At 41.0% G+C, this 27,080-nt stretch overlaps 1 protein-coding gene across 21 annotated transcripts in view; it reads right to left on the bottom strand.

Annotated features, from left to right (window-relative positions):
• LOC149311644 (CUGBP Elav-like family member 2) overlaps positions 1 to 27,080 on the bottom strand; it is a 628,876-nt gene that overhangs the window by 77,864 nt on the left and 523,932 nt on the right. For all 21 annotated transcript variants that reach the window (XM_089527529.1, XM_089527527.1, XM_089527528.1 and 18 more), the window contains 2 exons: positions 25,443 to 25,491; positions 11,568 to 11,702 (listed from right to left, as the gene is read on the bottom strand). In XM_089527529.1, coding sequence (XP_089383655.1) covers positions 11,568 to 11,702; positions 25,443 to 25,491 — 184 coding nt within the window. The remainder of the gene's footprint in view (positions 1 to 11,567; positions 11,703 to 25,442; positions 25,492 to 27,080) is intronic.

The raw sequence follows: 27,080 nt of genomic DNA, 5'->3' as shown, positions 1-27,080 counted from the left end.
GGTTTATCACAGGCATATTATTGGAAGAAATGGAGATTGTGCCCTAGTCTCCCCACCCTTGCTTTTGATTCTCATGCCCAGATCTTTCTCTCTTTTATCTAACTGGCTGCATGGGATTTGAGTTAATGCTGTCTGGCTACTGTTTCAAATAGGTTGTGGATTAGATAATAAAAGTGGAGTACAGAAAAGGTGAATATGATCATGCTGCTACATCTTAAATTTTAAGAGAAATTCAAAAAATTTCATTTGATGGGACTTGTCTCCAAGTACAGATTCTGGGTAGAATGTGTTGCAAAATGGTCATTTGAATGGCCATTAACTTTCAGTCTGTATCAAGACCTTTCTTATTCGTTCACATTGGTTAGGCTGCAATCCTGTATCAGGATATTTAAAAAGTATAACACTTTGCACACATAGCTCTCAGATGGTAGTGCAGGCACTGGAAACGGTGAATTTTAAATGATACATTTTAGATGTGGATTGTTTTAAGATGTGTACATCCTATTTGTCCTTTTAAACTGATATCTATTTTAACTGATGTTGTTTGTTTGTTAATTGTTAACTGGATACCAGGAAAAACCATCCTAGCTGCACTTTTGCAGCTGGAAGAAGAGAACTGAGTCCACTCTACTGGGTCTCCAATGGTTTCTTCCTCCCCAGCCAGTAAATGGATTTAGCAGGACCTTTGGAGCTTGCGAATACCTGCCTGAGGGGTGTGCTTGAATGATGCACAAGGAGGCAATGAATACTAGCTTGTGCAATTTAAAAAAAGGACACACACAACCCTGAGTAACTTTCGCCTAGATCACCAAAAAAATTCTAGCCATTGTATCCTGCCACAAATCCTGAAAATAGGTCAGGCTAGAAATGCAAATACATCCATAAATGCTAAAAATATATGTGTGATGTATGTAAAATGTGGCTAGCTTTCCTCCTGGGGCTGTCTTTCAGTAGCTATTGATCTAGTTATTTATCAAGTCTGCTTCCAGAATGTCAGAGGTCACTAGTAAAGCCAAAAGGGAGTGAGTTTTCACATTCCTCCCCCCCCCCCCCCCCCCCCCTGTAAGGCTGCCTTCTAGCCCTCAGAACACATAAATGATAGACTAGGAAAAGGTTTCTCAAAGCAATTTCCTCCTACAGACTGGATAAGAAAGAATGGCAAGAACTGTCGCCAAACAGATTTAAGGATGTATCTATTACACTTGTCATCATAGCTGAAATGATATCTTAACCGAGAAGTGTTAATGTTTGTCAGCACTACGAAAGAACTTCAGTACTTGTAAATTGACAGGGACCCTCCCTCCTATGTAGATCAGAACACATGGCCAAAATGGATAATACGTTAATAGTAATTATCTATCAGGTTATCACCATCTAGGAAAGGTGGCATTAGTTGCTTACCACTCTCAACAGGTAAAAGGTAATCTTTGACATGACTGCCATCTTGAGAATCTAAGAATAATGCCAGATCAAGAAGTACCATGACCTTGTGTATTAGGCCATTTGGAGCTTACTTTTTTGCAAGTCCTACAAATGCCTGGTGGATACCAAGCAGTGAAATTCAGAAAGTAACTTTCCTAAGATGACCAAGATTTCATTTCCAAAGAAGAATTGTGAACTCCCAGATCAGTTGGCCACCCATTAATAATATCTCCACCTTAACTAGACTGAACTTAAGTTTAATGATCTGCTCATCTAGCCTATTTGTATCAATAAGTACCTGTTTCCTTCAATGCAAGTGCTTCCACTATAAAAGCAAAATAGTGCTAAATCAAATCCATGCACAAATGACACTCCAGCCTGAATCTCTGGGAGGCCTTTCTCAATTGCTTCATGTAGATGTTTAAAACCATGGGGCTCAAAAAAGAACCTTGCAGAATATTACAAGTCCCATGAAGCAAAACTGCAATCCCACCAGCACCGCCATGTGGAATCACTTAAAAGCAGGAGCATAACTCTTAATAAATTAATAATATTGGATTGATTCCACCTGACAGTCTGCCCATTTTGGCCCACTGTCGTTGTTATGCTCTGTGTATCAACAAGGTTGATAGACTGAAAGGATAAAGCACATCTTAACTTGTCAGTAGAAAACAGAGCCCTAGATCTTGTACAACACAGTGCAAAATAATAGTTCTGCATGTGGAACTACGCTACACTACACCTGTGCTCTCAACGTTTCCCTCACTATTTAGTTTCTGATGGAAAGTGAGACGGGAATCAGGGAAGTGTCAGACTATATATTCCCATAGCCCAGGGGTGGACAACTGTGGAAAGCTGGGAGGCCACATTAGCTCCCAAGTTTCTAGCCTCACCAGGCCATTTTAGGCATAAGGAGAGGCATTTTTAACAAAAGAAAGGGAGAGGTAGTCACCTTGTTTGTATATTTATTTACTACACCTGCACATCCACTAATCCAGTTCCAAGTAATGTTCTACTTGCTGCCAGATTTGACATCTTTGATCATAGGCCATAAAAGCCTGTATGGTTTCTGGGCTTTCATATTTAACCCAGTATGCTCCCTATATCTATTTCTGTGTTCAATCAAAATTTGATCTTAGCTCAGCAGAGAGGAGGACCCAGAGTAATAACTGTCATCTGACCAAGGCACTGCATTGCTACACTTCATCAGTTTGTGGCTCATTGTGTGATTGCAATCTAAGGATGAATCAACACACACAGCCAAATCCCATCATTTGTCAATGGCTCACAGTGGCCAGGGACTCGTTCGTGCCTTGAAACAACACAAGCCTCACCTCAGCCAAGCAAGTGAGTAAATCCAAAATGGTGTTTGTCTTTATTGCACCGGGATGACTCAAATAACTCTTCCAGAAGTGAAAACACTTGACTTTCTATTACCTACATTGAATGTTTAACTAATTGCCAAGATACCTGTGCTCATCCATTTCCAGTTTGTATAGTTAATCCTATTGATCGCATTAACATGGAAAATCAAAATGTTTAATTTGCCTGGCTGTAGTCAGTGCTTGGGTTACAATATGGTTTGAAGTACAATTGTAAAAATAAAAGCAGAGTTCCCAAATCACAGTCTTCTTTCCTTAACTTTACATATCTATAGCTATCTTGCAGAAATGCAATCAAACCCTGCTAGTGAATTAGGAAAATATGCATCTTGGCAATGTCAACAGTGCACCACTGTGCCCTAGCCCCTCTGATGCACCTTAGACATTTCTGATGCACATCAGGCACTCTTGATGCACACCAAGCATTTCTCATGCATACTGGGTGCTTCCTAGCCAGTTTCCAGATGTGCATTGGGGAGTGCCCCAATAGGCATCAATGCCCATTTTGCATTGGGCTGTGGTGCATCATACACTCCACTGGCTACCATTTCACAATGGATGTTCATAGGTGAATATAGATGTGAAATTATTGAATTCAGTTTTTTACTCACATAAGTGTCAGCATACAATAATTCCTATTGATCTTGCCATATTAGAAGATTATAGAACCCTGGGGTTATGGTTGAGTTTTCATAGAATCATAGAATCATTTTGTTCGATTAAAGTTTGTGTTACACTGTGATTGAATTCATGGACATTGCAATCAAAGACTGAATGGAAGATTCAAAGGAAATATTGAATATGGTTGGCCTTAGAACAGCTCTGGGAGAGCTGGCCTGGTCAGGACTGGTCTGTGCCAAGTCATGAGTGATGGACTATGGAAAGATGTTATTAATGGTTAAGATACACAGATAGAGTCTTACGATTTAGTTGTGAGATAGGTTGTCTTGATTAAGGATTAATATGTTGAGTTACTTGTTGACTGATATGGATTCTGCTGACAAGATGTATTGTTTCATTTGAAGTTAGGCATTATAGAAATGTTCTTTGTTTTGGTTGTTATAAAGCCAATGATGACCACATATTAGAACAAACCTGTATAATAAGTGCTTTTTTAATAAATGGGTAGAATATATAATGGAGTGTGTTAAAAGAAGCCAATTGTGCAAAAAAGGATGTGTTAAACCAACATGATGGGAGGATGGTTTAAGTGAAGGTTGTTAATTGTTTGATGAAGTTTAACAAGAGAATTAATGTTAGACTGATATACGTTATATCAGTGATGGTGAACCTTTTACAGACCGAGTGCCCAAACTGCAACCCAGACCCCACTTATTTATTGCAAAGTGCCATGTTCCTCTGACTTTCTAGTAAGAAAGTCTGGATAAATATATGTGTTTAATTCATTTAGTGAATTAAGCTCTTATAACTTTAATCCTTGGGCTAAAGGTGTGTGTTAGTGAGCCTGTGGTTGTTTATAATATAGCCATGTGTAAAACTGTTAGTCTGAGAAGAAAGATACGTTTATGGTTCTAAATATTTGAAGGCCATCTAGCCTCAGTGAGAAGTAGAACATGACACAATTCTTCTATGTGAAAGAATTTGATGTTTTGGCATAATACTGTAAACATTGTTCTGGTGATAAAGTTGTCTGAGCTTTAACTTTTGAAATAAAGTCAGCAATGGTGGCTGCTGTTAGAATTAGGAGGTGGGATCCTAAATGAACTGTATAAATGCTTATGGTTTGAACTGTAACATTAGATCCTTCAATAGAAGTCGCAGAGTGCCTGCTATGTTGTTTTCCTTTCTTTTCAATAAATCTGTCTTGAGAAACAATCCAAGAGCTGGTTATTGTCGAGGAGGGTGCTTGCCTAGCCATTTAGAAAGACATAAGACAAGTGGCACTTCTATCCAATTGGTGTATTTCTATGAACTGATTCAACATGTAGCTCCCAGAATCGGCTGAGACAACGAATGCAATGTGCAATCAAAAATCAATAAATGTAGATCTTTACAATGTGCAGTGCATACACTTCAAAACTGGACACAAAGAAGGCATATCTTTTGAAAAATGCAGATGGAAATACGTAGCAATTTCCATGTAAAAATCCATTACAGAGCCAAATCAAAACCAGTTTTACAGAGCCAGATATCAATACAATACAACTGACCCTAGAGGTACAATCTTACTCATATCACCATGCATTGTCCTTTCATAGCACCTTGCCTTTCTTATTCCTCCTTGCCCACAGTGGAGAGATTTCCAGATTTAGGGAGTTTGTATTTAGAATTTTTTCCCTCAAAGCTCTGATCTATAACACATATTTATATCCTTCTTTGACCAGGTCATGCAAATCCTGGAATCACCATCAAAGGGATGAAGTCTTTAATTGCATTAAGACTTTTATCTTTGATATATTCCTTGATCAAATTTAGCAGATGCTGTTTTGAGATGGTAGGGAAGAAAAGGACGTGCCACTAGGAATCATCTTGTCCAGCCTGCCTAGTGAGCAGGTTCCTTCTCTGGAGACTTCTTTCTGGCCGCATTATGATTTTCCCTAAGCTTGTTAACTGCTCTTGTCTGCCAGTTGTTCAATAGGCAAGCACAACTTGAGCATTAATTAATCAGCCTGTTTTATTTCTGGTTAAGACCTTGGCATGCTGCCTGGATCACAAGCACCACTCCTGCTGTGTTGCTTCATAAGTTCTCATTCTCTTCCTTTTTTCACCCATCTCTACAACTTGGTTTTTAATCATCCTTCCCCCACAACAGGCATGTTTTGTTTCCCTGAGAGTTATAACTGGAAAATTGCTACTTTGGACTATGGCATCCAAAATCCCCAGCCACTGGTTATGCTCGCTGGAGTCAACAAGTAACATTCCCAGGCTCTGGGGCGATGTTTCTTTTGTGCTTGAATGCAGGAGAAGGTTGCTAGCTTTCAATTATTCCATGAATCCTGTTCAGCTATGTTGTGGACAGCCCCAGCTTGAAGTGACCTGCATGGGATTTGACATTCTTTGACCTGAAACTTGCCATTCTCTGATCTCCCAGGATCGATTTTTTTCTCATTAGCTTAGACCCAGCATGTAAGTGAAGCCAGGGCTCACAAGGCCAGAGTGCCAAGTCTTTTATGATAAAGAAGGGTGATGACATTATAGAGTCATAGAGTTGTAAGGGACCTCATGGGCTATCATCATTCCAATCATCTGCCCAGTGCAGGATCTCCAGATAAAACATCCCCAGTAGGTAGCTGTCCATTCTCTTTTTGAAGACGTTGAGAGAAGAAGACCCTACCACCTCTCTAGGCAATTGGTTCCATTGCTGAACCACTCTTAGACTTGCCCCCTCTTCTTCATGACAGCCCTTAAGATATTTAAAGAGTGCAATCATGTCACCCCTCAATCTTCTCTTCAACCTCTCCTCATATGTTTTGTTTTCCATAACACTTATCATTCTTGCTGCCCTTCTCTGTTCCAGCATCTTAAAATAAGGCATCTAGAACTGAACACAGTACTCCAGATGAAACCAGCACAGAATATAGTGGGACTGTTACAGTCGGTCTGCCCCAACCATGAGCTTGTCATCTGTAGATCTGAGCATTCGTGTATGGCCCCACCCCATTCACCGCAATGGGTGCCACAGTTAAAACCAACAGGACTTGAGGTCCCACAGTTTTTGGCATCCACAGTGTGTGTGTGTGTGTGTGTGTGTGTGTGTGTGTGTGTTCAGAACAGAACTCTCACAGATATGAAGAGCTGACTATACTTCTCTCGACTTGAAAACTATGCTTCAATTAATGCAGGCTAAAATAGTCTTTGCCCTCTTTGCTGCAGCTTCACCCTGCAAGCTCAAGTTCAATTTATGTTCAACAATAATCACAAGGCCCTTTTTGTATGTAGTACTGTTGATCCATGTATCCCCTATCCAATACCCGTGCTTTTGTGGCCTAAATGTAGAATTTTGCATTTTGAATATCATTGTATTAAGTTTTGCCCAATTTTCTAGTTTATCTCGATCCTTTTGAATTCTGTTTCTATCTTCCAATGTGTGGGCTGCCCCTCCTAGTTTTGTGCCATCTGCAACAAACTGGATAAGGATGCCCTCTACCCTGTTATTAAAATTATCTGACATTCCTTTCAGTAGAGATGGAAAAGATATTAGAAAATAGTTTTTTTTATAAGGAAAACATACTTCTTGAGTGCCAAGAAATGCTGATGAAGAAATTCTGGACCATAGTTTGGGACTTCAGCATAATATTTGTATATGCAAGTTTGTGCAGAAAAATCCAAATGTGAAAATCTGCAGCACTTTACGTTCAGAAAACAGCATTATCTGGACAGAACATAATATATGTACACAGGAATATTGACTGGCATCCTGTTATTCAGTAATGACATCCTAAATTGGCCTTCAGTTATTGTATCTGCTTTGGATTCCCATTTGCAATAGTAAGACTATTGCCATGCCTGCGAATGACTCTGAAACCCACCCCAAAAGCCACCCATTCATTTGGAGCAACAGTGGTCTGTGCTACTGGCACAGGATAATATGATCAGCTTCCTTCCGCTTGTGAGCAATCCTGTTGGAAGCAGAAGCAGGAACCCATGTTACAACGTTTCATTGCAGCATTGCACACTGACAGGAGGAGTGTGATCACATCATCCTGCAGCACCTCTGATGTCATCTGCCTCCCTCCCAGATGCCTATTTCTACATTCTCCATGGCGTATTATAACAGCGGGGTGAGTAACATTTCTAAGTACTAGGGAACTCGTGTCATCACTGGGTTCAGTTTTATTGGGCGACAAAGGACATCCAAAGACAAATTTGTGGGTCTTAGAGCAAATTAAGAGTAACTCTCCCTAAAAGCCAAAATGACTAAACTGAGACTGCTGTACTTTGGACATATAATGAGAAGAAATAGTGATCAGTGAAAAGATAATAATACTTGGTAAAGTGGAAAGCAATAAGAATAAAGAAAGACCATATTACAAGTGGATAGACTCAGTCAAAAAAGCCACTGCCCCATGTTTGCAAGCACTTAGCAGGGCTTTTGATATCATGGAGACTTGGCAGTATGCCATTCATAGGGTTGCCCTAAGCCAAAGTTGATTTGAGGGCAAGTAATAACATTTATTGCCCAGCAGGAGGACCTCATGCAGCCATAGCCCTTTCAGAATGTCAGATCCTTTAGGATTGAAGGCTGGAATGAAATTGGCCTGTATGGAGATTATAGTAGTCTCTCTGGTAGCAACTGATGTGTGTGTGTGTAAGTGAGAGTCTTTTCTGTTTTAGTCTAATTTCTATTTATTTTCTGGTTTTGGATTTTACTATTTAGGATGAACTGCTTTCAACACATTTGTACTCCTTTACTGTACTTATCGCTTATACACTGCTGTGTACCTGAATAATTCAATGACCCACACTACCATTTTGTTCTCTTAGCTTGCTGCTCATACAAACATGAGGTTGTTTTTTTTAAAAAAATCTTCTTTGTCTGTAACCCAGATAGGAACCTTCTGTCCAGCCTTGGGAGGATGAAGGATGCTGGTAGGTGTGGCTCAAGCCAGCAGTGAGTGGCATCAAGCCTAAGCAGAAAAGAAATATCCCATCATAGAATCGTAGAGTTGGAAGAGATCTCAAGGGCCATCCAGTCCAACCCCCTGCCATGCAGGAGCTCACAATCAAAGCATCCCCAACAGATGGCCATCCAGCCTCTGTTTAAAGACCTCCAAGAAGGCAGACTCCACTACATTCTGAGGGAGTGTTCCACTGTCGAACAGCCCTTACTGTCAGGAAGTTCCTCCTAATGTTGAGGTGGAATCTCTTTCCCTGTAGCTTGCATCCATTGTTCCAGGTTCTATTCCCTGGAGCAGCAGAAAACAAGCTTACTCCATCCTCAATATGGCATTCTTTCAAATATTTAAACAAGGCTATTATATCACCTCTTAACCCTCTCTTCTCCAGGTTAAACATACCCAGCTCCTTAACTCGTTTCTCATAGGACATGCTTTCAAGACTTTTAACCATTTTAGCTACCCTCCTTTGGACACACTCCAGCTTCTCCATATCCTTTTTAAATTGTGGTGCCCAGACCTGGAAAATAGGATTCCAGGTGAGGCCTGACCAAAGCAGAATAGAGTGGCACTATTACTTCGCTTGATCTAGACACTATACTTGTACTGATGCAGCATAGAATCACATTGGCCTTTTTAGCTGCCACATCACACTGTTGACTCATGTTCAACCCATGGTCTACTAGGACTCCTAGATCCCTTTCACTTGTAGTCTATATAAGCCAGGTGTCCCCCATCCTATATTTATGCATTTCACTTTTTTGTCCTAAGTGTAGTACCCTACATTTCTCCCTTTTGAAATTCATTTTGTTAGCTTTGGCCCAGCCTTCTAATCTATTAATGTCATTTTGAATTTTGATCCTGTCCTCTGGGGTAATAGCTACTCCTCCTAATTTGGTGTCATCTGCAAATTTCTTAAGCATGCCCTCTGTTCTTTCATCCAAGTTGCTGATAAAGATGTTGAATAGCCCTGGACCCAGGACAGAACCTTGTAGCACCCTACTGGTCATTTCTCTCCAGGATGAAAAGGAACCATTGTTGAGCACCCTTGGGGTTGAACCAATCAACCAATTACAAATCCATTTAGCAGTTGCATTGTTTAACCCACATTTTACTAGCTTGTTTGAAAGAATATCTTGGGGAACCTTGTCAAAGGCCATACTGAAATCAAGATATGCGATATGCACAGCATTTCCTTGTGTTCTGGCTTGCTCCTACTCTATTTCCTTGCCTGCCTGCCTGCCTGCTTCATGGCTTTTGGAAAAGGTCTCAACTCACTGCTGGCAGAAGGCTTCTAAAATCAGACTGAGGGCCATATGTAGCACTAGGACTGCAGGTGTGTAATTGATGGACTAGATGCCAACATTCATCAGTAAATTTCAATAACCATAGACTTCTAACATTTACTTTAATGTATAAATTTACAGGAACTATTTCCTAGACAGGGAAGACTGCTGGTAGAATACATGGGACTGGAGCACAATCCTATACATAGTTATCATGGAAGTAAGCCTTAATGAACACAATGGGACTTATGTCTGAATGGACATGCATCAGATCATGCTATTTGTCATTCATGCCCAATAGCATCCCTATAGTCACACTGGAGTTAAACTACTTTTTAATTTCCTCTGAATTGTGCATTATTATCGCTTATCCTGCTTGCATTACATTTAAAAATTTGCAACAGGGACAATTCTTTTTAACAATGGCCAGTTTAACTACTAGACATTTATGCCATGCTACAAATCTGCAGAGCTTGGGAATACTGCATTAAAGGTAATGGTGTTATCTGTCACATATTGCTTTTTAAGGTAGTGAGGGGACAACAATATTCCTTTCGAAAGCAAAGTAATGGCTGTTAAGACTATTATATATATTTTCCATGCAACTAATAACACTTGTGAATTTTATCCATTATTATTGGGAGAAAGCAAAGCGTTTTAGGGAGTATTTGCTGAGAATGTTATAAAGTTAGGCCATTTCTAACTGTTTTAACGGCTATTAAAAGCAAAACAAAAATTTAACTAATAATACAACGAGTAATCCAGTGAGTAGTTTTTAATTCTTTTGTCAAAAAATAAAGCTGACACTCTGTATTGCAGTTATGGATTTGTAACCTAGAATGATGGATCCATAACTGATCTGTATTCAGGTATACTATGTATTTATGGCTGTGGCTCTATTGCCATGATTGCAGATGTCCCCCAAATATTAAAGTCCAGGCAGCCGCTCTGAGCAATGTAGGTTTGTTCTGCTGGTGATCAAAGCTCAGCAAGATGATGTTTCCAGTCCCGTACCACCAGCCAGGAAGCCTGTGACAATCAGATAAAGCAGCCATGTTGCAATTCTTTGCAGTTCACTTGCAGGAAGGGGCTGCAAATGTCATCCTGCTCCACCCTGATCTCCAGCAGAACATACCTCCATGACCAAGTGCAGCTGCTGGCTGTTGAAATAGCTTTGGCAGATCAGACCAGGAGGTGATACTTAGGTACACATTCATAACTAAATCACTAATGTAGGATCTCAGTCATCAAACACAATTCTTTTGAAAATGACTTTCCAAGCTCTCTGCAAGTCTGCAAATAACTTTTTCTAGCTGGGATATGTAAATGCCAGCTCAGAATATTACATTGTACTCCAGTGTCACCAAGACCCAAAACTCAGGATGGAGCTATGCAGATGAAGAAGTGCTGTTGTACAGGCCAAACAGCTGAAATTCATGCTGGAATATAGGGATCACATGGGAAAGGGATAAGCTCCTGTTGTTCTCAAGTGTTCCTTTGTACTTGCTCCAGTTTAACTCATTGATTGCTGTCTGTCCTCTCCATAGAACAAAACCTGAACAACTAAATGGGCACTGCTGACAAACATTTCACAAGGGAGTGCAACATGTATTGCTTCTTGTTAAGGCCTGTAAACTATAGGAGAAAGGGCCCACTGGAATCTTTTAGTGACATGACATATTATATCATCATAGAAAACCTCTTAAAATAAAAGCTGATCACTTCAGGTTTTTAAGAATATATTTTTTAAAAAATCCACAGGGTTATACTTGCTCATGTGGCGTGTTTCCTAGCATAGCCTCTAGTTGCCAACCCTGGCTCTCTTCCCCCCTTTCCGCTGTGTCTTCCAGCTCCAATTAGCACTTTAAAAGAAGAGGGTTTAATAGACTGCTCACACTCACCTCTGCTCAGCCCATCTGGTCCCCGGAGGATTCGACATTCTTCTATCTGGCCAAATGGAGAAAACATCACCCTGATATCGTTCTCATTACACTTCTTCGAAACCATGCCAATGAACAATTTTCTGTCTTCCACAGCTAGGAGATAAAAAATAATGAATGACCAAAGGGTAGCTCATCTCTCTCTCTCTCTCTCTCTCTCTCTCTCTCTCTCTCTCACACACACACGCACACACACACACACACACACAATTCCCTCCCTCTTCCCCACCCCATCTGTGATCAATTCTTCATTACCATATCAAACTGAGCATCCGTCTTGCAACTATGGCATTGTAACTGATGACAAGTCCTAGGGAAAACACTACATACATACACTTTTCCCTTCTCTTTGAATTGCCTGCCTTTCCCCTGGCTTGAGGTTGCTCCATGGCTTGCCACTCCCAACATCCCTCAACATTCCTTCTAGAGATCTTTGCTGTCTGAGTAACACAGAGATGAGAAGATCTTGCTTGTCTCTGCCATCACTTCCCCCAATTTCACTGTCTTAAGAAGGGAAGAAAAACCCAGATAAGCAAGAATAAATGTTGGTGGACTGAAACAGGCAGAATGTGTAGATTCTAATTTAGATAAAATTCCATCCATCCCAACTGCTAATATATGAAAGAGAAATGAGAGCAGATGCTGACAAAGTATGTGAAATGAAATGGGTTAAGAGAGAAAACATGCTGAATGAAGGGTTACAAGACATGCAAGTACTGTATCCTCTTCATCAGTTTCAACTGGCTGGAACAAAGGGAGCTCACAAAACAAAATAGAAGCATCTGTCCCAATGTCAGAATATTAACACTGAATTTCCTCTTTCTTTACCTATAATGATACAGTAATTCCCACTCTAAGCAGACCCAGCTAGTGAGAATTTCCCTTCTAGGGCAGCACTTCAATGAAAGGCGTTACAAGATTACTTTGGGAAAACCAAATCCCCGGTGGACTTGTAATATTGGGCTTGCAAAGATTTTTTTTTCAAAAAAGGGGGGTGGGCTCAAGTTATTGCTAGATGATTCCCTTTACTGTAGAGGCACACAAAAAGTAGGTCAAGGCAGCAGCTGTATTCCTCGGCTTGAGTTTAAGCGAGCTCACGTTCAGAAGCTTTAAAGCTACAGAGCCCAGAAATGGCTAGAAATGGGGGTTAGAAGAATCTGCTGGCAAATCTGATACTGTGGAGAGTTTAGACTCAACAAACACTGGAGGGAACAAGGTTCTCACTGCAGAAAGTTAATTGTTCCACTTGATATGTTCATGTTATCTTGCAATGCTAATTTACCACCAGCTGGGAGCAGGTCAAGCTGAAACTGATGGGGTCTTTTATTCATTTGTGCACCAGGCAGAAGTGTGACACAGTTACTGCTGTTTCATGTATTGTCTTGCCCCCCTCACCCATTCTGTATCTTTGAACTGATCTGTGTATATGCATCTAGCAAGTTAAGAAACCATATTACGCACCAGGTGAACTAAGCTCTGGTCTAAAAGAGCTCATGCCACAAGGTATGTGTGTGTAATAGCACTCTGTTTGTTTGCTACTACAGCGAACCCCCCTGGAATCTGATTAATATACACCTCTGAATTTATTTATTCAAAAATGTATATCCTGACCAACATTGTGGAATTTTAGAGTGGTGGACAAATAAACAATGGCTAGCATCCTGTTGATGACTTATGAAGGTGTAAATGCAAGCTGTTGTTATTTTTAATTGCCCTCAAGGCATCTCCAAGACCCCCTGTTCTTCATGTTCTCCTTGGGTCCTGCAAATCCATGCCCATGGCTTCTCTGATTGATCCTATCCATCTAGTGTGTGGTCCTCCTCTCTCTCTACATCACTCTACCTTTCCAACATTTTTGCCTTTTCCAGTGAGTCATGCCTTCTCATGATGTGGCCAAAGTATGACAACCTCAGTTTTATCATCTTGGCTTCCAAGAAGATTTCAGGCTTGATCTGTCCAAGGACCCATCTTTTATGCCTATGTAGTTCACTCCTTTTGGTTACTGCTGACATTGGAGTGCCCTCAAAATGTACCTCTTAAGCTCTTGCAGCTCCCCAGTGTGGGCAGTTACTTGTGGGTGAAAAGGGAGGAGATGTGGAGAAGCTTCCAGCTATCTTCCTATAGTTGGATGCACAGCAATGACACCTTCTCCTCAGTGGCATCACTAGGGTTGGTGTCACCTGGTGCAAGTGCTCAGAAAGTTCTGCCAGGGGGATCCCACCACTATGGGATCAAATGTGGGGAACTTCTAGATGCCCTTATGGGTCCTATGCAAGATGTTACTTGTCTAATCCCATCACTGGACACTATCAGCCTTGAATAACCATTGCCACCACAGAAACCATGTGTCTGAACTCAAGCATTCCAACAACCCTTACAAAGCATTCTCAGAGGTACAAAATATAATACCAAGATACATTGATTCAATATAGGTTTAAGACAATTAAAATGACTTATTTAAAACATCCAAAACATCTGACTGACCTTAACTAGCTCACATCTCTTTTATATTCTTAACTTTGAACACGCATATATTTCACTTTCTGACCTAACCAACCCATTTCTGAGCCTTATTAATGGACCTAACATCTCCAACTCATTTCCATTTTTCTATTTAATTAGCATAACTACAAGTATTTGCTTTCATGCCATTTAGCATAAAAAAAGCAAGTTGTGGAGCATAGGGCTGCCCTCCCACTCTTTGTAAAGTACCAAATACATGCACTGCCCATTCCAAACAAATGCCTTCTTTATTCAAAAAACATTACATGGATGCATTGTTCCAAAAACGCTCTCAACTGTCTACTGAAATTACGATAGGTCAGTGGGGAGAAGAAGGTGTAGGGATGTGAGGTCCATTGATTTCAATGGAAATGACTTGCAGACTTGTGGGCTTATAGTTGTAGTGTTGTTCTGAAATTCTCGCTCATTGATTTCTAGACTTTATGCTGAGAATTTCTGATGTTCTTTGGATATCTCTTGGGAATTTCTCTATGAGTCAAGGCCAGCAATGTCAGGTGTTTTTTCTTGAACAATATCTTGCCCATTGCAAGTGACCCTCTCTGCAGCATATACAAAGCAACACTGCAAACAAAACAAAACAACATTGTATATATTATTTGCCATGAGCCAATAGCCTGTTGATGTTTTACACAGATGTAGGTTCCCTTTGTGGGTTTTTTCTTTTGTTCTGGTGCAGCATCTATATTTAATTCTCAGTGTGTAAATGGAATTCTGTAAGTGTTGCACATGCAGTTGTGAATTTTTGGACAGTGTGTAATTACTCATCAGTGGCCTTAGTCTACTATCTAATTCACTGGGATTGTGGAAAGAGCAAGCACATTTACAGGCATGCAGTTGCTTCACAATATTCAAAGAAGAGTAGGGCAGTGGAACCAGTGGTTGACTACATGAGTGTAGATTTGTTCTACACATGCATGCCATAGGAACTTGTCTGTGCTCTCTTATCAAAAGTGGAACAGTGAAAGTTGATAGGCCTGGCCAATGGATGGCATAGGTGCCACAAGAAACATCCCAAATCCTCTCCAATATGGGTGAACAATCTATGGACCTACAGACATAGTTGGATTGCATATCCCATCACCCTTGGCCAATGGTCTGGCCACTGAACTGAGTATGTGCCACAAGGGACTTCCCACAAACCTCTCCAATGTGAATGAGCAACCTATGGACTTCCAGATGCTACTAGACTGCAGATCCTACCATGACCAATGACCGTGATGTGTGGGGCTGATGGAAACTGAAGTCCAGCAACAACAGTTTATCCAACCCTGGTATATCATGACCTGTGGTTCCCCAGTAGACAGGCTGCTGTGAAAGGAATTCCTTGGAAGCAGAAAGCTTGAAAACCACTAGTCTAGTCATGTTCTTCTTCTTCTTCTGAGATCACATGCAACCAAAGGGGAAGGTGGCATTGAATGAAAGGGGACATGAAAGGGAGATGTATCACAAGGAACTTTGACCATCAGACTTAGACATCATGCTAGATCTTTTCAAAGGCTGTCAAGTCACTGTTCAGTGCCTCTCTTCCTGCAAAAACCTTGCGTACTTATTATTATACACGAAGCACCATGCTCCTTCCTTGGCTCTGGAAATGGCATGCAAATTCAATTCGCTGTTAATGAGCACACAGTAAGAGATGGTAGGGAAGCACATAGACATCGTTACTCCAGAGAATCTGCCATGCAGTTATTTATTTCTATTATTGTGCAAATTATTTTAGTAATGAAGGAGTTCTTTTTCTCCTCCTCATTCCACCAGGGAATGGGGGCTTGTGAGTAGAAACTAGTTAAAAACATTCCTTCAGTCTACTCACTTCCCTGCCATCAGCTTTCACCCCATCGTGGACTATTAGCAAGCACTGGCAATGGTGGTAAGGACATGGTGCAACATGGCACAGAGAAAAATAGTTGATTGTTTTGCTACTTTATCAGTCTTACTGCTTTGATATCTTTAGTACATCCTTAGGAAAAGCATTAGTGTGTGTATATGTGGGAGGCAGGATAATGGCACTTGTCAAACTTGACTCTTTATTGATCCCAGGACTGCCATCTGTCTGCAATAATTTTGCTTGCCCTCTTTATGCATGGCTAGCAAAGTTATTTTGCTGTTTTATATCAGCTGACACAAGGAAAACACTTCCAGATTTTTTTGATGTTGCTGATGAAAATGAACCTTGTGTACCGTATGGTCCATCAGGAGGTTCTCCACAATCAAATACTCCAGATTTGATACTTGTGCTCAGCTTCCATTCATTTCAGTAGAAATTGTGTCTTCAGAAAACAACAACAACAACAACAACAACAACAACAACAACACAGTGTTGGATTTAAAGCTGGGCTTCAAATCACTTGGATTGCTACCACACTGCAGAAATAATACAGGTTGATACCACTTTAACTGCCATGGCTCCATCCTATGGAATTCTGGGATTTGTAGTTCATTGTGGCACTAGAGCTCTATGACAGAAAAGGCTAAATATCTCACAGAACTACAAATCCCAGAATATCATCACATTGGACCATGGCAGTTAAAGCAGTGTCAAACTATATTAATTCTTCAGTGTAGATGCACCTTCAGAATCACAGATTCAGTGGGTCAAAGAAGTGACTGGTTGTGTTCAGACATAAAAACATTTACATTTAAATGAAGTGAGTATATTTGAGAGGCATATGTTATAAGAAAGAGAAAATGGCTCCCCATTACAGTGACAGCCCTGTACTGAGTTTTCCAGAAGCCTGTCCATTTGTGGCATGTACCAAAATGTTCGTGTCCTCTTGTTATCCTGCTGCTGCCTCGTAAAATATGTTTGGGAGAACATTTGCAACTGTCATAATAGTGCCACGATTGTGACTCTGTAGTGGGTTAGTGAGTATGGAGCACTTATAGATCCATAACTCTAGGTACTCACTGATTTCACTCCCCAGCCCAGCCCCATGGAAACATCAAGAACAAAGCCTTGGTTTTTAATTTTCCAAACTACTGCAGATGACAGATCCCCTATTGGCTTGCTCAGGTTTTGCTGGTAAACTGATAAATATAGCAAATTAGCTAAAACGATTCCACAGGTTTTCAGCTGGAGGCTGATTTTATACTAAATTAAGCATCTAGAGAATTGACTCGGAGATTTTAAAAAAGCCAACAACAACCTCAAAATAATACATAACTGTACAGGTTTGCTACCCTGTTTTGCAAAAACTGCCATTCAGTCTCTAGAAGCAACTGGTAGTATTTATGCCAGGAAGCGAACAATATCAACAAGGAAAGGAACTGGAATCCACCAAATCCAGCTCTTAATAGCAGTTCAAACCACTGACAGCTTAGCAGGGCCATTTGCAGATTTGAAACTTGAGCTGGAGAATATTCCCTTTCACCACAAACATTAGTTTCTTGGTTTCAAAAGCAGGTTTTCCTGTTCTGTTACCTATTTTCTACTAAGCCAGCAATAGGGCACCAGTGACCATCCAGATGATGCCAGACTTTACCTCCTATCGACTGTTATAGGAAACATAGAATTCCCTTGATCAGACAGTTTCATGGGCTGACTGTCTTGTTTCCAGGGCACTCAGAAAGTGTGGCTTTTGACCTATGAAGCCCTACATGGCTAAGATTCAGACTGTTTGAAAGACTGTACTGTTGCCCATGAGCCTATCCAAGTATTACCATCTTCAGGGGAGGACTTTCTCTCTAAAGCTGACTGGTATAGTTGAGGATAAGGTGACTTGGGGGTCTAAGAGAGAGCTGACATCTTGTGTCCCTCAAGGTGCCATTCTGTCCCCCATGCTATTTAACATTTACATGAAGCCGCTGGGAGAGATCACCCGGAGTCATGGAGCATGGTGTTATCAGTACACTGATGACACCCAGATCTATCTCTCTATGTCTCCGACTGATACAGTGACTAAGGATGGCATCTTTCCTCTGGATGCTTGCCTGGGGTCAGTAATGGGCTGGATGAGGGAAAACAAACTCAGGCTGAATCCAGCAAAAACGGAGGTACTCGTGATAGGCACCCCAAGTCCAGGGACGGAGATTTGTCACCCAGTCCTGGATGGGGTCACACTTACCCCTAAGGACAAAGTTTGCAGCTTGGGAGTACTCCTGGACTCATCTCTACAGTTATCATCTCAAGTGGATGCGATGGCCAGGAGTGCTTGGTACCAGCTTAAGTTGATACGCCAGCTGCGTCCCTACCTGGACCGAAAGGACCTTGAAACAGTGGTACACGCACCGGTAATCTCTCGCTTAGACTTCTGTAATGCGCTCTACATGGGGCTACCTTTGTACCAGGTTCAGAAGCTTCAATTAATTCAAAATGCAGCAGCCAGATTGATCGCTGGAACTTCCAGGTCAGATCATATAACACCTGTCCTAAAATCCTTACAATGGATGCCAATTAGCTTCTGGGAGCAATACAAAGTGTTGGTTGTTACCTTTAAAGCCCTACATGGCTTGGGCACGAGTTACTTGAGGGAACACCTCTCCCTACACAATCCGCCCCACACCCTCAGGACAACAGGGAAGAATCTGTTAGACCACCCAAAGGTCAGACTAACAGTTACTTCCAAAAGAGCACATACAGCTATGGCCCCCAGGTTATGGAACAATCTGCCGGAGGAGATCCATCTCATCATGACCCTAGATGCCTTTAAGAAGGCACTAAAGACAGATCTCTTCTGGCGGGCATACCTACCTGACCTTCTCTAAAGAACTTAGGAAACGCCACTTCCGGTCATAACAGCATAACTGCCTGCTGCCCTGCGATTACTGTAATTGAAATTTTTATACTGTGTGCCGTTTTTATGATATGTATTTTACATATGATTGCCTGTATGGAGATTTTTGGATGTTATCCCGCTTCGATCCATTAGGAGAAGTGGGAAAATACAAATAAACTTTACTATTGTTGTTGTTGTTATTATTATTATTGAGACGTGTTTTTTTAGCCGGACTATGTGAATAATTTCACTCATGCATTCTGGTTTTGTTGTTCACGCTATTTTTTTTTTACTATCAGAATAGCATCTCTGTGCATCTCTGCAAGTTCTGTTGGTCACACATGTCAGCACTGCGAATAAAGATGGAGTCGATGATGCAGCTGTATTTGAAGCATTTTTAAGGCATGCAGAGTTTTATCCCAGTTTATCCTGGGTCTATTCACATTGATTATTCACACAGCTGACAATGCAAATCTTTAAGAGAAACTTGAAAAAAACCCAAGTTCAATTATCCAGAGTTATGTGGTTTTTTTGGCAGACCTATTTCTCATGTCCTTGCCAAGGGAGTCTGTGATGGTGGCGGGACCAAGAGAAAGTTTTCCTCTGTAGATCTTGGGACTCTTGCAGTGATGTATGGGAAGATATGGTATTTCAAATAATCTGGACCCAAGCTGCATAGGACTTTATAGGTCATGACCAGCCAGTGAAGCTGTTTTAACAAGTGAGTTATATGCTGGCCTCAGCATTTTGAACCCACTGAAGTTTATAAACAGTTTCCAAAGGCAGACCCATGTAGAGTGCATTGCAGTAGTGCTGGATGGGGTTACACTCTCCCTATAATTTCAAGATCACAGCTTGGGTGTTCTCATAGATGCATCTCTGAGCCAGGATACCCAGGTTTCAGCAATGGCCAGAAGGGCTTTTGCTCAGTTAAAACTAGTGTGCCAGCTGCGCCCATTCTTTGAAGAATGGGCGCAGCTGGCACACTAGCCAAAACTGATGTCTCAAGGAACAGACACAACTGGAGCACTAGTTTTAGCTGTGTGTATCTGGTCATCTTAAACATGGCTTATTTGAAACAATATGGTTTCAAAACATGGATTTTGAATTTTGTTTTTAAAAAACATTGTAAGGTTAGCTCCTGTTTAGAATTCAGATATCATTCCAGGTTGTATTTCATCCAAAACAGAAGAAAAAGCATCCAGTTTCCAACATGTAGATGCACCAAAGGAATGGGATTGTGCCTCAGGGTGAATGAGGTTCACAGGCTCATTCATGTCCTGATAAACCACAGCTTACTGTGACATCTAAACAAAGAGCAGTGTACCCTATCACAGAAGCATCTAAAGGAAAAATCATAGAGATTAGTGTTAAAGCCCTGCCTTTCAGTCATCTTCTGTCTTCCAGTAAAGGTGAAGGAAAGGTTTAGAAGTTGATAAAGAAATGAAGTGCTGAGCTAGAAATAGTAATTGCATGCCATATGTTAGCACTAACACATTGTGAAAAAAAAGTTGCTAATGAATTCAGACAGCCTTAGATTCAGGTGTGACACAGACAGATTGTACACTAGGGTGTTGGTGTTTTTTTTTTTTGGGGGGGGGTGTTAACCTTACAGAAGGTTTAAAAATTCTTTTTTCCTTGCCCCCTCATTTTTCCATGTATGTTGTTAGAATATACACCCTTTTGTTTACATGAAAGCAGTTAACTCTTTCTATATCAGTACAAATATTCAATAAACTATATTCACATTTACAAATATATTTAAAGCTCTAATTGATTCAGAGCCAGAATTATGTAGTGGTTTGAGTGTTGGACTATGACTGGAGATCAGGATTGAATTCCCCGCTCAGCCATGGAAATCCATTGGGTGACCTTGCCCAAGTCACACATTTTCAGTCCCAGAAAACTCTGTTGTAAGTTTGCCTTAGGGTGATCATAAGTTGGAAATGACCTGAAGGCACACAAGAACAATAACTTGATTCTGAAGCACTGGATAAAAACAAATGGAAGAACATCAGTTCAATGTGGCAAGAGTAAAAACTGTGACTGCTTTGGGTCCATATAGGGAGAAATCAAATAATAAATAATACTTTATGAAATACTTAAACACATTTGACCACTGCTAATGAATACGGCAGTCAATTGACAACATTTAACATTTGATCAGTGCCAGAAGCATACTAGAGGGTTAGAAAACAAACCATACTTAATTCTGATTTTGTTGTTCTTGGGGCTCTTTCATTCCAGCACTCTTTACAAAAGGACAACATCACAATGCTTTCATTCTCCTCTGAGCTTTGTAGAATCCAGGGAGGAATCAAAAATGGGATGCACAAGAGAAGGAAGGAAAAAAGGATGAAGAGCGAACAAAAGAAAAGAAAAGCCCTCTAGCACTGTGGAGAGATTTGGGGCTCCGTCATCATTTACATTTGCAGATATTAAAATCTCAAAGTGCATGGCTTCTGACCTGATTACTAATTAATAAAGAGCAAAGATGCCTGTTGGAAGGAAAGCATTATGATTATTTTTGCCAGGTGGGAAAAGTAAAGTTCTTGCAATCAAAGAAAGCAGGGGATTTCCTCTGACTGTCCACTTAGCAAATTATATGAATCAAAAGGCCATGCAGGACTTGATTAAAAACTAAACAAACCAAAATGCTGGATTCTGTTCTTGAAAAAGCCTTGTTGTTGTTGTTGTTGTTGTTGTTGCTGTTGCTGTATGCTTTCCGGGCACAGTACAAGGTGTTGGTTATAACCTTTAAAGCCCTACATGGCTTGGGTCCAACCTATATGCTTCCATATAATCTGCCCCGCACCCTCAGGTCCTCTGGGAGGAATCTATTGCAGCCTTTAAAAACCAGACTAACTGCTACCTCCCAGAGGGCCTTCTCTGCAATTGCTCCCAAACTATGGAACGGTCTGCCAGACGAGATCCGTCAAATTGCCAGCTTAGACAGCTTTAAAAAAGCTATCAAGATGGATCTCTTCCGGCAGGCCTTTCCTGAATAAAAGTGCCCGGCCACAGAATGACTGCCCCCCACATCACGGATTAGCCCACTGCTCTGTCCTCGGTTTGTGTGTGTGTGTGTGTGTGTGTGTGTGTGTGTGTGTGTGTTTAATAGATATTTTAATTGTACATGTTTAATCCTGTTTTAAGGGGGGGAATTTGGGACATAATGTTGTAAATGTGGATTTTAATATGTTGTGAGCTGCTTTGATTGTCTTGTAACAGAAAAGTGGGATATAAATAAAAGTTTTATATTATTATTATTATTATTATTATTATTATGCTTTCAAGTCATTTCCAACCTTAATGGATAACCTTAAGGTGGACCTATCAGGGGGTGCTTTTGGCAAGATTTTTTCAGAGGTGAGTTGCCTTCACCTTCCTCTGAGGCTGAGAGAGTGTGACTTGTCCAAGGTCAACCGGTAGATTTCCATGGCTCAGTAGGGATTTGAATCCCGGTCTCCAGAGTCATAGTCTTAACTGTCAAGCCACTAAAACACATGGGCTGAAAAGCAAATTAAACAGAATTCAGTGGGGTTTACCCCATAGGAAAAAGGTATATAGCTTAAGTGACTCCAATTAATTTTTTAAAAAAACCTGCTTGGCACAATTCAGGTTCATTTGAGCTCCCTGCATGTCACAGAGAATCAATACAGCTGCCTCTAGGAAAAAAAAGCAAGTGTTCAAATGTCTGTCCCAAGCAAATGAACATAGCAAAAATAGCTGTGCGTCCATGCATAGAAACAATATCCAAAGTTTGTTTATTTGTTCATTCATTAACAGCATTACATACCATCTAACCATCCCTATCAATCCTCTGTTCTCCCACTTTTTCAGCTGCTTTTAAAATATTTCATTTTCTCGCCCTTTCCTTCCATTTCCAAATGCTGCAAAATGAGTTCAACAGGCAAGAGGAGTTTGCACTAAATTAATTCAGGGGGGGGGGGGGGTGTAGAGGAAGTTATGGAATCTTGCCCTTCCCAGCAGACCCAAGCAAAAGTAAACTGCTGTAACATCTCCTAGTGTTCTTCACCACTAATCACTTTCCCCATCTTGACAACATTCTGCTGTTCTTCATCCAAACATGTTCCAATTTTCATCTGTGAAATGTCAGGGGGTACACTATTACAGCACCTTGAATTTGATCTTGGGGATTCCTTGTGGCACTGGGAAAGCTGAAGAAAAGTGAATCTGAAAGTAGGTGTAATGAAATGGAATACTCTTTTCTAACTTAGGTTCTATACAGACCGCCCAAAAAGGGCAGTCTGCTGGCGTCTTGCTTTGCTGTGCAATGGAGCCGCAGCAGACAAATCGCGCGGCTCCCTCGCGCAGCAAAAAAGACTCACAAAAAGTGGGTCCTTCTTGCGGTGCCATAAGGATGTTGCAGTGCACCAATGGTGCACTCATGACATCCTTATGACGCCGAGACGTGTGGACACTAAGCGTCCATCGTGTCAAAATGGCGGCACTCATGTAGACATTTTGCCACCGCCAGTATGTACTAGGGTAACCCTAGTACGTACTAGGGTTAGGGAGCATCTGAATGGTGTGCACTCCCTAACCCTACTGCCGCTGCCATCACCATGCTACATTTTGCCGGTCTGTATCCCGCCTTAGACTAGCATCATAGTTCCTTCAGTGTTTCACCTGCTCCCATCTCCTCTCCATTATGAAGTCCCCTGGGTCAGGTTGCCATTTGTCCTGGAAAACTTGGAAAATCCTGGATTAAAGGGTCTAGGATTTCTCCTTCCTTGCAGGCCAATAGTTACCAATAGGTTAAAATGGGTAATGGCAATGAAGCCGGAAACTATGCAAGAAGACTGGCACTGGCAGCAGCCTCATCCTGCCCTGCAGGCTCAGGTTGCTACTGCGCAGGTGTAGCATTGTCATCTTGTCGCAGTGGTTAAATGCCATTACTGCAGTCACAACGTTGTGAATTCAATCCTAGGGCTCCAAAGTAGACTCAGCCTTCCATCCTTTCATAAACTGATAAATGAGTAACCCAACAATTGGTTGGGGGCAATTGGCTTACATATTGTAAACCACTTAGAGTGTGCTGGGTTCACTGTTAAGCACTATAGAAATGTAAGTGCTATCGCTATTGCTTGTTCTTCCATTCACTCCTCCCTTCCACCAACAGGCCCAGAAAGCAGGAAAGGGAAAGAGGCAAGCAGAGATGGCCTTGTGTTGTGTGATGATTGTGTAGGGAGCTTGAGCCTAGGGCTAGGCAGTATGGCAGAACTTTGCTTCCAAACAGCCTTGAGAGAGTAAAGTCCCTTTACTCTCTTGGGGCTGCTTTGAAGCCTCCTTCTCTTCACACCAGCTAGCAAGAAAAAGAAGGAAAAATTAAAAAGAGATCTTAGCTTGGTACTGATACTGAGGTTGAAACATCATGTTAGAAAAAATGAAATGACTAACGTGTTGAATTTGCATAACCGGAATGCAAATTAATAACAGGCATAATTATAACAATTTGCACAATATGTAAATTACATAACCAGATATGAGGGACTGAAATATGGCAACCCTACCTTAGGCATCTGAGTAGTTCTTTTTTTAGGTCTAGCTGCCATTCCACTGGTTTGATTTAAGAAGTGGTAGGTTGCCTGGGCTAGGTTGCCACTGAGACAACAAAGTGCTACTGCACAGAATAACAAAGTGATTTCCTGTCAAGTGATAGCTACTGCAGTTGCCGACAAAAGTTGCCTACAAAACCTTTGCTGCTCTGCTATGAAATCAGCCACTAAGTGGTTAAAGAACAGAACTGAAGCATGCCCAGCCAATAGAAAGGCTCTATATCATTGTGGTTTGAAGATGCACTCAGGTTTTAAAAAAATATTTAAGTCTTTATTAAATTATTTTAACATATGCACTCATTTTTTAAAATTCAAATATATGTTACATTTCTTGGCCCTTATCTCCGTCTATACCACCAGGGATTCTTTCATGCTACAGTTGAAGTAAAATATCCATTTTAATTGTTATGGCAACATCTAATGGAATCCTGGGGGTTTTGATTTGTTGAAACACTAGAGCTCTCTCTAGTTGTGAATTCTAAATGCCTTTCTTGAAACTGCATATCCCAGGATTTCATAGGTTCTTACTATGGCAGTTATAGTAGAATTATAGTACTATAATTGGATAGTGTGAAAGAACTCCAGATTCTGTCCCAGATCTACTTGTTGCTATCACCCTCCCCCTCCGAGTTTAGTTGGTAACTATAGCATTTGAACCAGGTGTATATTTAACTGGTTGCCTAGTTTCCACTGTTATCAATATCCAGTTTTCTAGATTCATCTTGACCACTAATGGAGCCCTTGAATAGAATGCTATTGTACCAGCACTACAGTTTTCCACATGGACATGGTATACAATTCATCACTGAGAGCGATAATTTTTTCTGAATCTATTCTTCTTCTGTGTATAAGATAAATAGAGTTCATGGAAGGTCAGTGTTTTGCCTAGATTTGTCACAGCATCATGAAACAGTCCAACAAGAGTGTGAGGAGACAAAAAGCATAAGTGGCATTCTGTTCTCTTTCAAATGGTAAGAGTGAGTGAGATTGATATACAAAGCTGATTAACCACCTACCGTTGGACTTTTCGCTATCTGCCGGTTTCATCTGAATGGGATGATGCATCTAAAAACAACAGACAACAAGAAGAAAAGAGAAAGTAAAGCAGGTTGGCGTGACACAAGACAAGAACGGTTCATGGTGGAATTATGCAGAAGGCATGATCAATACTTAGGGAGGAAGGGTTGTAACTCACTGGCAAAACATAGTCCTTGCTTGTGAAACTTATCTTCCATGAATCATAGCATCCCCTTAAAAGTCTTCGATTTGGGAAAACAAGACTAAGGACAGGGATGTAGCCAGGATTTTAGGAAAGGGGGGTCCAGACTAAGTGCCACCATTATATTGGGGCTTGGGTGCAGCAGTGCAGCAGCACGCACCATTCATTTTTCTAATGGAAGGGGGGGGGTCTGGACCCCAAGAACCCCCCCCCCCCGGCTACATCCCTGCTAAGGAAGAGATCTTCCTAGGTCCCTAAAGAGCTTTTACTCATCAGCATACATATTATTTAGTTAGATGGCCCATATATCCAAATTATGCTCAGCCTAGATTATTAACAGGCTAGCAATCCAAAAAACATCACTTTCCCAAACCATTGGTTTTTTGGCTAGCAGGAAACATTAACAGATTGGTCTTACAGCTAACATGCTTTTAAAAAACACACATTATCATGCCCATAGGACTCATCCTAACAGATCGCTTTTCAATATTCTTCTTGTTGTTATTACTACACACTGAGGGTCAATACTGGGTCTGTTTGCACAAGGAAATTGGCATGTTAGGACTTGCAGATGGAAGGAGGCTGGACAGATTTTAGCATGTGCCTAAGCAGCTTTGTGATTCATTGTGTCATCACCCCCTTGAATATCCACTGGCTATTCTGGGGACTGTGTTTTGGAGCAGTTTGGGAAAGAAAGGAATCTCAAGAGCATATTAACTTGATCTTCTAATTCTTAGGAGGTCATGTGTTCTACTATTCTGGTGTCTGTGTGAGGTGATAGTCCTCCATAGAACTATCCAGTTCAAATCTAGTATGAAAAAAGAGAGAAATCTGGGGCTTTGAAATCACTTGTCTGTAATTAACACCTAGACAGCAGACCAAGCAGATACGTGGGTTGCCGTGCCACAACTTTACCCACTATGCTTAGAGGTTGTTCTTTTGGACTTATGGTGACCCTAAAGCAATTCTATCATGGGGTTTTTATGGCACATTTGGTCAAGCTTCTGGAAAAAGTTATTTCTCTTTCTCCTTTCTGCCCATAAGATGGAGGGAGGAAGAGAAAGAGAGAGGAGTGGATAGTCCAACCACTTTTAGCTCTAGTTATTGGTTTTGGCCTCAGCCACCAGTCCAACCCTAACATGCAGACTCAAATAATCTATTCTGACTTAAGTCAGACTCAAGTTGCTTCAATGACGTGACTTGGACCTGACTTGGCAGAAATCACACACTGACTTGACTTAACTTGAGACTTTTATATTGTTAGTGACTTACTTGCTGGTGCCATTCACTTTGAGCAGCATGCAAGACTCACCCTCAAAGAGCGTACTGCATTTCTCAGAAAGGAACAGCAAATGAGTTAGGCAATGGGCTTGAGGAGGAAGGATCCTTTTGACGCTTTTGAGAAACTTTAGAAGGTTCCTCTGATGTGCAGTGG

Source organism: Sceloporus occidentalis, unplaced genomic scaffold (genome assembly GCF_023333645.1).
Source record: "Sceloporus occidentalis isolate IW3139 unplaced genomic scaffold, rSceOcc1.0.p SCAF_5, whole genome shotgun sequence".
Taxonomy (NCBI): Eukaryota; Metazoa; Chordata; class Lepidosauria; order Squamata; family Phrynosomatidae; genus Sceloporus; species Sceloporus occidentalis.
This window is presented reverse-complemented; position numbering and strand designations above follow the sequence as displayed.